General features: G+C 41.4%; 1 protein-coding gene across 4 annotated transcripts in view; it reads right to left on the bottom strand.

Annotated features, from left to right (window-relative positions):
- Positions 1 to 658: 658 nt before the first annotated feature.
- The window catches only part of eys (EGF-like photoreceptor maintenance factor), a 164,495-nt gene continuing 153,072 nt past the window's right edge, over positions 659 to 12,081 (bottom strand). For 3 of the 4 annotated variants that reach the window (XM_086168217.1, XM_086168227.1, XM_086168234.1), the window contains 7 exons: positions 10,696 to 10,878; positions 9,585 to 9,751; positions 8,864 to 9,008; positions 6,989 to 7,163; positions 3,188 to 3,360; positions 2,912 to 3,073; positions 659 to 2,131 (listed from right to left, as the gene is read on the bottom strand). In XM_086168217.1, coding sequence (XP_086024343.1) covers positions 939 to 2,131; positions 2,912 to 3,073; positions 3,188 to 3,360; positions 6,989 to 7,163; positions 8,864 to 9,008; positions 9,585 to 9,751; positions 10,696 to 10,878 — 2,198 coding nt within the window. In that variant the 3' untranslated portion in view covers positions 659 to 938. Of the gene's footprint in view, positions 2,132 to 2,911; positions 3,074 to 3,187; positions 3,361 to 6,988; positions 7,164 to 8,863; positions 9,009 to 9,584; positions 9,752 to 10,695; positions 10,879 to 12,081 lie in introns of those variants that run through there. The other variant, XM_086168244.1, reaches the window with a different exon arrangement.

Below are 12,081 nucleotides of genomic sequence, written 5' to 3'. Positions count from 1 at the left end.
AGTTCTGATGAATATAAAATCAAGCTTGCCCGCACAGAGATGGAGATTTTTTTCTAAATGACACATTTATGAAACATTTACATTCCAACTGTATTGATTTGTGACTTCAGAACAGGGGTCGGCAACCCTCTCTTCATCCTTCTGCTGTGGTTCCCTGTGGCTTTGGAAAATAAATGTTTAATTTAAATTCTATTTATTTTTGTTTTGTTTTTTTATTGTAATTATAAATTTGAAGATTATGGTGATCTTGTAACATTAAAATGAAACTTGTTTAATTTCTTGTCACCCAAAATATGGGCAACCACTGACGTGAGACACCCGCCGGCAATACCATTTATTGAGCTTTTACAGTCCTGATGTTCAGATACTATGTGCTATGTGAGGTTAAGGAGTAACTATCACATTAACCAGGTTAAATGAATATTTTAATTGCCTATTTGCAAATATATATTTTGCAGTGTTTACACGTGAGTACATGTGTTGAAACAATGACGGCACAAGGACACAGATGGCATTTACGTTTGCAGCAGGTGGATAATTTAAGTTCTGCCTTTTGTTTCATGAATATTATGAAGGTATTTTGTTTGAAAGTAACCTTCATACCTTGTCTTTTTCTAAAATTCAAAGTGTCTTTGTTTTGGTTTTTGAAATAGAATTTTCATCTTCTCTGTAGCAGTTCATTGATTTGCTCGTGGTTTGTGTTTTCTGTGGGAATCGGGTCCAAATGGCTCTTTGTGATTGTTGAAGGTTGCCAACCCCTGCTCTTTAATGATTTGCTGTAAAGGTAGGCACTGAAGTTTAGCTGTGAGTAAACACTCAAGAAGAATTAAAGACAAGTGTGACAACAGCAGGTAGCAGGACTTTATTGGGAACTAATTCATAATTGTGGAAAATCCCAGATACCAAATTTAAAGAAATACTGTAGCTATGATTTATTTCTAGGCATCGCCTTCATAAACATTAATGCCCTCACTGTTTTTGAGAAACATCAGCGGTTTTGTATCTTCAAACAAAAAAACATTTCTCAGATTTCCTTTAAAGCCATTTGAAAATAACCCTGATGTCACGTCTGATATGTTTCTGTGTGGTTCAAATCCTCCAAAGTAAAGCAAACCTCCATAGTTTAGGGCTACATATTGCCCAAATGGGTCCATGTCCTCAAAAATGACCTCCTTGTCATCCAAAGAAACCTGAATAATGGTGCTGTTTAGAGACAAGGATACATTGTGCATTTTGTTGCAGCATAGGGTCAAATCACTTAAAGTTAATGGAATGGAGAGTCTTTCTCCAAGGTTGACTGCAATTTTGAGGTTTCCTCTCTCAATTCCTACTGCAAGGTAGTCATCATCTTCATGTTCAGCCCTTCCCATCCACATGATCAAACTGTCAGTGGCACTTGCGGTGAAGCTAAAAGAAACCCTTGTGTTTCTTAAATTTCTTGTGTTGTACTCTTTGTCCAAGTATTTAACATATGAGTTTCCTACAAACTTGAGAATTTCTGTTGATATTTCTCTATCACAGTACCTCCCAACCCATCCTAAATGGCACATGCAATGGTAAGATGCTACATTTGATGGAATGCATATGGAGCCATGTTTGCACATGTTGTTTAAGCAGCTTACAGACTGATTACACATAGGCCCAGTCCATGACGCTTTACATACACATGTGAAAGAATGGCTTCCTGTTGCCCTACAGAGACCTCCGTTCAGGCACTTCTTATATCCACATGCCGTGCCATCCCAGTCTCCTACGTTTGCTCCACTTACAGCACCTTTCTCTGTCAACTCAATGTCATGTCCATTGATAATCAGCTCTCTGATGCTGCCTGTGAAACCCACTGGCTCCCCCTCTCTGGCTTCGACAGACACTGAGCTCAGAGTCGATACGCCCCCTACAAAGATGTTTGTCGTAACATCGAGGGTGGTCCTACCACTGGTCCCATTCTCTCTGACCTCCTTGCCATCCAGGTTCAGGAATCCATGGTGACCAATCCGACCAGCCATCACTGTGTGCCATGTTTTTCCTTGTGTGTCGACTCTATCAGCAGACTGCAGCACATGAGTGCCGTCCCCAAGATCATATCGCAACTGCACAAACCCTGATGTCAAGGAGAGGCAGAAGAAGTCTCCTGTGGTAGGAAAGAAAAAAACATTTTTAATAGCTGTGGTCATTATTTCACATATTACAAAAGTGAACGGGATATTACTAATATTGTGTCATTATTATTTTTAAGGGTGGGAGGGAGCATGTCAAAGCACTCAAAATAGCATTGAACGGAAATGCTTTGAGTTCCAATTTATATGTAAAAAAATAACCAACATTCAGTGACAACTTTTTTGCGACCATAAAAGTTCCACCTACTGATACCAATTTGCAACACACTGAATGTGAACATCTGCATCAAAATTTTGTCACACTGTTGCAAGCTAGTGGCTCATGGAGGCCCAATATTCATTGCATATAAAATTCTATACATTTCAGCACCTGAGCAATTCTTGTGTCAATAACCCTGCCAAGAACCTCAAAATAGCCTGCAAAATTATGGATGGGTGTTTTTTTAAACTTATTGTATAATTTTCCAAATGCAGTGAAATGACTTCCTTTCTTCTTTCTTTCTTATAGAAACGTAACCACGCCTTTCACATAATTTTGTTTTATAACTTGCCAGTACCGCATTGCCAGTATTCTAATTTTTTGTAAATTGATTCATTTTTACTCCCAATACAATGTGAGCCCTCCATGTGGGCAAGTAATATCATCTCAATCCAAAAATGCGTCCTGTCAGCATTTAGCCACTGTGATAGGAGATGATAGAACTGCAAGTCTTTATATTCCCCTTCTCTGATATTCTGCATAGTGAATTTCATCTTTTATCTATCAAACATAAAAAGGGAAGCAAATATCCGACCAGCTCTGGCACTGAGATGTTGTGCAGTGTAGAAAAGGATGCCATCAGATGACAAAGGCTGGAACTGCAGCTGCAAAACAGTCTTATGCCGAATATTGATGGATCGAAATGACATCCAGGAGGACAGGTTTCCACTGAAGTATGGATCACTAATACTCAGAGCTATAAAAAGAATACATAAAGCATGTGTTCATTATAATCAACTGAGTTTTTTTTTTTCATAATAACAGTGCTAACAAGACAATTAAAATCATGGATAGGATGCAATGAGGTGACCTTTCTCGCAGTAGAGTCCTGCTGTTCCCAAGGGGCACTGGCAGGTATATCCATTTAAAAGAGGGATACAGGTTGAGCCCTGGGCACATGAGGGAGGGGGTCTGTGCTCAGCATCACACACAGACACCAACTCAGAGCAAAGCGCTCCCTTCCACCCAAATGGGCACTGGCAGCTGCAGACAGGGACAGGTAGACACTGAAAAGCTTATAAACAAAATACATTAATTTCTCTTAGTATACACTTTTACTAACTGTCTTTAGGTCTCTGCAGTCTAACACACACACACATACACACTCTCTCTCTCTCTCTCTCTCTCGCGCTCTCCTGGTTGTCCATCGCGTCCGATGATGCAAATCCTGCCTCTGCTGTGTGTTAGCCTTGCTGTGGTTATGGAGTCCAATCCCTGATCCACAGTCAGAGCAGGTGAATCCACAGGCTGAGGGTATAGATATGACGTTGGCTTCATATCTCCTCATGTGTTTTTTAGCTCATCTATCACTTCGGCCCTCTTCAAGTCTATGCACTCCCTGTCGGCAGAGGCTGTGCCAGGTGGAGTGTCCTCCAGCTGGGTTGGCTTCAGGCTACCTTTCTTCATCATGATTTTCTATTGGTTTTCATATCACCTTTTCTGGCCACCTGCTGAGCCGTGGCCAAGATGTAATTGGCCGTAATGAATTTTCCGTGGCAGGCGATCTTTGGGAATCCCGATGACATGGCAAACCCAGCAGAGTTGGTGCTGGGCGACTGCGGCCTCGATACTGACGCAGTTGGTCTTGAGGAGTATTTCTGTGTCTGGGACTAGGTCCCTTCAGGATATCCCCAGTATGGATTGTAGGCACCTGATGTGGAAGGCCTCGAGCATCCTTACATGTCGTGTGTACAGAGTCCATGCTTCACAACTGTAGTGTGTTTGGACTAATGCCAGATAAACAGCTGTTTTAGTGCGGAGGTTGAGGTATTTTTTCTGAAAGACCCTATTTCTGAGTCATCCAAAAGAAGATGATGCTTGATTGATCCGGTATTGTATCTGTACTTTTGTATTTGTATTCTGAAACAGCGAGGGGCCTGTCTGAGATGGTGAAGGTTTGTGGGTGAGGTGGAGGAGTAGCTGCCAGCTGGCACAGTATCTCAGTCTTTGCTACATTTACAGAGACCTGGTTTGTCAAAGGCACTTGCAGCAGCTGTGAGTACAGCTTGAATTGCTTCTGGTGAGTGGGCCACAACTGCACAATCGTCTGCATACTGAAGCTTGATGAAATGTTCTGAGGTCACTTTCGTGACAGCCTGAAACCTTCTGATGTTAAAAAGGTTTCTATCGAATCTGAAGTTCACGGTAATCCCGCTGTCCTTGATTTTTTTCAGGTAACAGCAGTGTCACAGAGAGCAGGAAGATGTTAAAAAGTACTGGAGCAAGGATACATCCCTGATGCACACCAGTACAGAACCTAAATGGCCCCCAGTGGTGACGTGCCATTATCCCAATGTGGAACTGTTGGAAGAGTATAACAAATTTTCTCATCTTTGCAGCCAAATTACAGGCGGATACTCCATAGCAGCTACCCTGTTGATGGTGTTGAAAGCCTTTGACAGGTCTATGAAAGCCATGATGAGGTCGTGGTTTTGTTCTCCACACTGAATCCACACTGTGATTCAGACAGCAGTTGCTCTGAGAAGTTATCCGCCAGTTTGTGCAGCATGACTTTGGCCAAGATTTTGCTAACAACTGCAAGTACTGAAATGCCACAGCTGTTGCCACAGATGGACTTCTCTCCTTTTCCTTTGCAGATAGTGATGCTGTTTGCATCCCTCCACAGTTGAGGGACTTTTCCATGCTACCAGACATTTGCAATAAAGAGATAGAGTATGCAAATGCAAAGGTAGCCTCCATGTTTGAAGATCTCCGGCTGATGTCATCAGGGCCAGGGGCCTTGTTGTTCTTCAACATCTTACTGCATGTCTAATCTCCTCAAAGGTTGGTGGGAGATCAAAGGTCTTTGGCGATGGTCAGGTAGCTTACTGAACACTGAGGGTTCTGTTGGGGAGTGCTGGTTCAGAAGGGTCAAAGTGTTGGTAATGAGCTTCTGGTCTTAATCTACCTAGCAAAGCCTCACTGTCCCTTTTCAATCAGGGATGGCGAAGATTGCCCCGATTTATAAGCTTCTGAAATTGGGCACAGTCAAGCCTCTTCTTCCCTGACCTCTGGGGATAGATGGTAGGGCATATTTTCACATGGATCCTGGTTATAATTACTTGATGGTCTGTCCAGCATTCTGCACCTTTCAAGTAAGCAAGGTGTCTTTTCTATCAGAACATCTTATAATGATATAGTCCAAAAAGTACCAATGTTTGGAGTGTTGGTGCATCCAGGATGTTTTGTATTTATTTCTCCATTCCTACACTGAAATCACTCAACAACAAGACCTTGTTCTCCTTGGATATGTGATGGAGAGCCTCAACTAACACTCAGCAGAAGTGGTCCTTCACCTCATCCTTAAATGAGAGTCAGAGCACAAGCACTCAGAGTGGCATATCGTTTTTTGACCAGTGGGATCTTTAGTGACATAAGCCTTTCATTTATGCCAATTGGTGTTTCTGGGAGTTTTGGTAGAAGTGTTTTTTTTTTTTTTTTTTATTGCCAGTGCCACACCATGCTGATGCTGTCCTCCTGTTGGGTTTCCCTTACAGAAGAAGGTGTAATCCTGCCACAGTTCCCTCGAGTAGCCTTCATCTAGCAACCTGGTTTCACAAAGAGCAGCAATGTCAACATTGTAGCAGTTATGTTCTGCTGCAATGAGTGCCGTTCTCTTCTGAGGCGTGTCAGTCACTGCATCAGTGCCGAGGAGGGTTCTTATGTTTCATGTAGCCAGTTTAAAAGGGATTATTTGCTCATATTTATTTCAACGCTGAGTGGAATCTCCTGATAGGTGTGGCTATCCAGGATGTTCTGAGCTGGCAATTTTTATGCCACCTTTTCCAGGCCCAGTCAGGGTAAACAGTGTGGCTCCCATATAGGGCTACTTAGACGCACAGGGATCTGTTGGGAGCAGCTGCCACTCAATCCCAGCTGCTGACGAGCTTCCAGCGCATTCAGACCTGCTCCCACCACCAGACACCCCGTTGCCAACTGGACTTCGACCATTTCTGGTTGCTGGTCTCACCAAGGCAAAGGCGGATATCTTCGCAGGGAGATTATTGAGATTGCCACTGTGTGTGTGCATGTTTACGCATCCCTTCTTCACTGCAGGAGGGTGTAGCCTGGTGGCAAGGAGGGCCCAACATAACTGGCACTCTCCAGCAGTTGCAAGGGGCTGCTGGGGCTCCAGTTTTCAAGAGTACCGCCTATTGTGTGCCACAAGCACATTGCTTTTCTGTCGGGGTGTGCTCGCTTAGCCCTTTGTCCTCACCCACAAGGCAGTGGGGCAGAGGTTGATAGGTGCCAGGGCGTATACATGAGGGTGGGCCTGTGGATTATATCTATGGAGCCCACTGCCTCTCCAAGATCCCTTGTCATGTTAGCCTGGGACCACCAAGCCCCAGTTACCAAGCCTGACAGGAATATTGGTGATGGAGGGACTTTGTACTGGCAGGAGGAGACTGATGCATGAGTTGCTTCTCCATTCACTATGATGGTTAGCCAGCGGCACTTCTAAAAGCGAGCAAACAGGAAGTAGGCATGTATTTTCCCTCTAACTACTGCACTAGACGCATCGCAACACCCTGTGTTCAGGACACACACACCATATTTTTCCAATGCATACTGAACTCATTTGCCTGGAAATATTTGCTTTATAACCACTTACTATACAGATGAACCAGAGTCCACACATGTTCCTCCATTCCTGCAGTGAACATTAACACATGGGGTGAAGCCACACTGACCCACACTTCGCCCAAAGGCAGAATGTCCTGCTGGTTTACCCAGAACTTGGAACTTTCTGTCTCTCCTTGTTCGGAACTGCACATCAAATATGCACCCTTTGAACAGAACAAACATACAAAGCAGGAAACTATTTCAAAGCTATGTTTTTCATTGGGGGTTATCAAAAAATACTGACATCATGGCTTGCAGGATTATCAAAGGTGTATACTGAAATGTGATCAAGATCTCACTTATAAAAGTTACAACAGCTTTCATAAAAGGGCGAATGAAATTAGCTTCTTTGATGGTTGTTTATTCGTCAAATCAAGTAACACATACTTAAATCAAAGCCCTTCATGATTAGAAATTGCTTTTGAATATCTCCAATCTCTCCTGTTTGCATTTGTCCGAACTTTAAACAATCATAATGCATTTCCCTCACCATGTTTGCTTTGCGCTGTCAAAATTCTCTTTCATCAAGACAATATTTATTTTGGCCCTGTACCTGCAGCTCCAAGGGCCTTCTATAAATATGAGGCCTGAGTCTGAGCCTTGACTCATCTGCACATACAGACTCCCCTCTCTGCTGCATTAGTCACTGGCATAAACAGGATGCAGGGGAAATGTCATGTTCATTCATGAATATTCATAGCATGATGCTGTCTACTTGGCAGACTCAAGTGATGGTTGCAGCCCAGCAAACATAGACCACCGAAAGCAAGGAAGATTCACAAGGAAGATTATTAGGGTTGTTAATTTTGTTTTAGCTGCGCACAATGCCAGAACTGAGACATCTGACAGGCCATGTCAATGTAAAAGACATGCATCTCTGAACAAGGCAAATGTGCAGATATGGTAAAATGTATTTTGAAGGATTACCAAATATATATAACTGTTTGAACCCTACAGATCCCTGAGGGAAATGGCAGTCTTCAATAAAGCATTGCATTATAATTTTTTGACCACCTTGCATGTTGTATAATCAACAGTTTAAATTCAGTAAGTGTTTTCTCCCCAGCAGTCACAGTACCTCCTCTGCCACCTTTCTACAGAGGGAGTGTGGATGTGTTGATAACTGGGAGTGAAGTGCATTATCAGTGTGTTCACTGCCAGCCATCATGATTAGGGCTCCACGAAGGTCACACAGATCTGATTAGACGCTCATGAGTTCTCATTACATCCTGAGCAGAGAGGTTATGGTTTTGCTGGCGTTGTCTGGCTCAGGTAGTGCTGCTCACCATCATGATGACACAGCATGGGGAATTGATTTGTAAAGGTTTAATTATTTGATCTCAAACACAAAACTGCTCCCATCTATACAAATAAAATGCTCCTTTTCACCTCAAATGGATGTGCTATGATTAAGCCTACAATTATCGGGCCCTATTTGTATTGAAATTGGATATAGCTATGATGCTATTCATAGCTGTTGTCATCATTACTGTTTTGTCAATTCTGGTCCTCATTTGCAGGCACAATGGATACTCTTTTAAATGCATTCTTTCACGGGGTCACCTGGGAGAAAGCATAAATGACTGTGATTGTGACGAAGATTATTTGCATGGTACACTTGTTCAAGTGACTTATCAGTCTCAGAATGCATTTTCACACCGCACACAACTCTATGCATGAAGTGATTAAGGGTGGAGATACAATCAACCTCAAGGTCTGTTCTGGCCTTGTACATAAAACAGGCCTGCACCTCCCTTTTCATTACACACAGTCTCTGTGTACACAAAGAGACAGAGATCCCAGGAGAGACTCCAATCTCCAGTGCTCTTAATGCAGACAGAAGTGCTGAATGTAGCTGTCTTACCCTGAAAGCCTTGATGGAACCTTGAGCCAAGTGGCAGCAGTTCAGCGTTGTACTCATTATATCCCCCTACAAAGAGCTGGTTCAAAACATTGAGGCCCACCAAAGGACCAGGGGATGATCCTGTTCTGTTACGTTGTCCATCAACCTAAAAAAAACATTGTAAAATGTCATGGGGGGGACGCACTTTACATTGATAAAATACACGGCCTTTTCTTAAAAAAGCAAGCATGTGGTTATTTTAAAACCCCTGGTTATGACAGTCTTAAATCGTTGCGGTGTCTGAACGGATAAACTTATTTGAGTTGTTGATTCCATATGGATTTCGACCGTTGACGCCCTGATAGTGTCTCACTGTTCTTGAATAATGTCAAGCTGTTTTTTTGTAATGGGTACATCCTTTTCCATCTGATCACTGTAATTTTAAGATTTTGAAAAAAAGTACAATTTATTGGCTTATACCACCAAAAGCAATCAGAAAAAAAATCTATATATTCACATTTTTGTACCACAAATATATTGAGTGCACTTCTTTTCCATCAGAAAGGGAACAATCATCAGTGAATGGTGTGATGAGTATGAAAATCTCAAAAGTGAGCAACACCAAATGAGGGGGTTATCGCCGTTGAGCGGTGGGACTTGTAGCCTTTTTGAATACTTGAAAGAAACAATAAACACCTTGTTTAATATAAAGATAATGACATTTTTATGGTAATCATATCACCTTTAGCCAGCCTGTTTTCTTGGACCTTCCGAATGTAACCGTGTGCATGTCGACCTGGTGGCTCAGACGATCCGAGACTATAGTTGCCACACCAGATCCGAGGTTGAATTTATGCACAACTCTGTTTTTCCGGATTCCAAGCACAAAAAAATCATCACCATCACTCGCTGGAAAATAGTGAAAAATGCACTTTAGTACATTCAACAGAATGTATAATGCTGCACATTCTGAACTCACAAATTAAAAAAAACCCACATCAAACATATTCTGAATAAATTATGCATTTGTTTGTGTGCATTACATATGACATTTTGTTTTATTTCATTTGGCCTCACTTGCACCTTAATTTTGAGATTGATGTAATTGATGTGATTCTTTGGCGGCAGTGATCGACGATGACACTTCATTATCTCAATTAACATTTGAATTTTACATCTCATCTTTTCTCATATTTTGCCTTTGAATTTGTTCTATTTCCAACATCATTGCTGACTCTCTTGACAGGTGTTTCATTATTCATACTGCTCTTGTTTTGTTTTTCCCCAACCTTGATGATTTGAACTCTCAGGAGAACACAAGTGCAGATCATTCACACACATTCTTGTTTTTTTTTTGTTTCTCTTCTTGGTTTGATTACGTATGCTGGTGACACTAGTTACTCGCTACCAAATTTGACCCCATTGTAAGGAGATCCTAATTTGAGAAGATGGATGCCAAAAGCATCACAGCAACATCTGTCTGTTTAAGGCAATTAACATTATTGCTTCTCAGATGTTTAGTTCACATGATTATTTTTCTTCAGCAACGTCAACATGCTCTTTGTGAGAGTCAAAAAGAGCAGCTCTTTTTCTGGAAATCAACTCTTCACTGGCCTATAGTAAGATACAATATTAATGTCTTATACTCTGCCAAGAAACAAATCCTTCGGGGGTGCTATGGACTGGAGGTTCTCGAAGTCTATTAGATGGAACAGTCATTGAACATGGCCAATAAAATGTCTTACGATTACAAGTACATCTCTGTAAGTTTGAGTAATGATGTTTCATGACTAACTATTGGCAATGCATTTCTCGTGCATTGCCTAATTGAGAGTTGAATGAACTGCGCTCACCTTGTCCTTTATGTCCAGCGAACAGGATCAGGTTATCTTTCACAGCAGAGGAATTATTGGCGAGTATGAAATGCAATGTGAACTCATAGAAGAAAATGAGGCTCGGAATGGAGGAATAAGCCACAAAAGAAGTGTAACCAAACTCATCAGTTCCACTGAATCTGGCACGAGTTATGTCGATGACTGTAAAGTAAACACATAAACAGCATGTTTAGATTACGCGTCTCTTAAAATATGTCTTAGATTGGCTGATTTAGCACTAATTGTGCCATTTGAATGATTTAGGAGAGACTGATTCATCACGGGCACCATTTCACAGCTTCCCAAAAGATGGCACTCTTGCCACATAGACAGCAGACACCAGGAGACGTGGACTTTTTTTTTTCTGAACGCTGCAAGATGATGACCTGTTTTCAAATACTATCACCTCCCCAGTCCCATTCTATTTTCATTTGTTGCTGTTCAGGAAGGATTTCTGGCAAGCGATTGTTTCATACAGAATGTTTCACAAGGGTAACACAGTGATATTCAATTACAACCTCACCTTTACTTATTCAGGATGCGTGGCCGATGCAGTAATGCTCTCTCGTGTTCTATCTTAGCATTTGCATCAACTTGATTTTACACCGGGGACTTGATGTTAATTTCTCCATTCTCACACAAAATCATACAATGCTGTCTCGTTTTTTACATAGCAATTAGGATTGAAACACATAACTGGTCTCACTCACTGTGCATATGCCCTGGGTGATGGCTAAAAAGGGTACAGAGTTTCCCTTTGCATCTAGCCTCAGTTGTGTTTTGTTGCTAAAATATTAATAAAGTTGGACTGTCTTCTGCTATCAGCTCTAGTCTGCAATAACCGCATTGTTTCACTGAATGGTCCCGGACTTACCGCTACTGCTTGCTCATTTTCAGGCCATGCTTTCTCGTGTTATGAGCCCTTTGCCCTCTAACTAAATTTGCGCTCTATGTCTTAACTTACCACAGACTAGAACCAGACACAAAGACATTATTCGTTATTACCAAATGAAATTGCATTTCAAATGATTCTATCGTAACAACAAAACAACGACAACTATAACTAATAATAAAAACGTATTTCTAACATCATATTGAACTTCATTATTATTAATGTCATCATCATTTTCACCTATTACACTTTCCAAGTCTATTACTTCTTATATAATAGTAATAGCTATAGTGAAAATTTCAAAGAAATATGACATAATTATATTTCTGTTTGGTATGAACATGATCTTTCAAGTTATACACTCCCTATACTCTAAGTATGAAACTTGGATGACAATCGTTGTTGTGACTCCTTCCGGCATTTGTTTTTTTTCTTTTCGAATCAGTGAGACTAAAAATTGGGTTTTAGGACCA

This window comes from Fistularia commersonii, chromosome 2, assembly GCF_037954325.1.
Source record: "Fistularia commersonii isolate RoL2024-O1a breed Wild chromosome 2, RoL_Fcom_v1.0, whole genome shotgun sequence".
Lineage (NCBI taxonomy): Eukaryota > Metazoa > Chordata > Actinopteri > Syngnathiformes > Fistulariidae > Fistularia > Fistularia commersonii.
The sequence above is the reverse complement of the archived record's forward strand: the minus strand, read 5'-3'. Positions and strand labels throughout refer to the sequence as shown.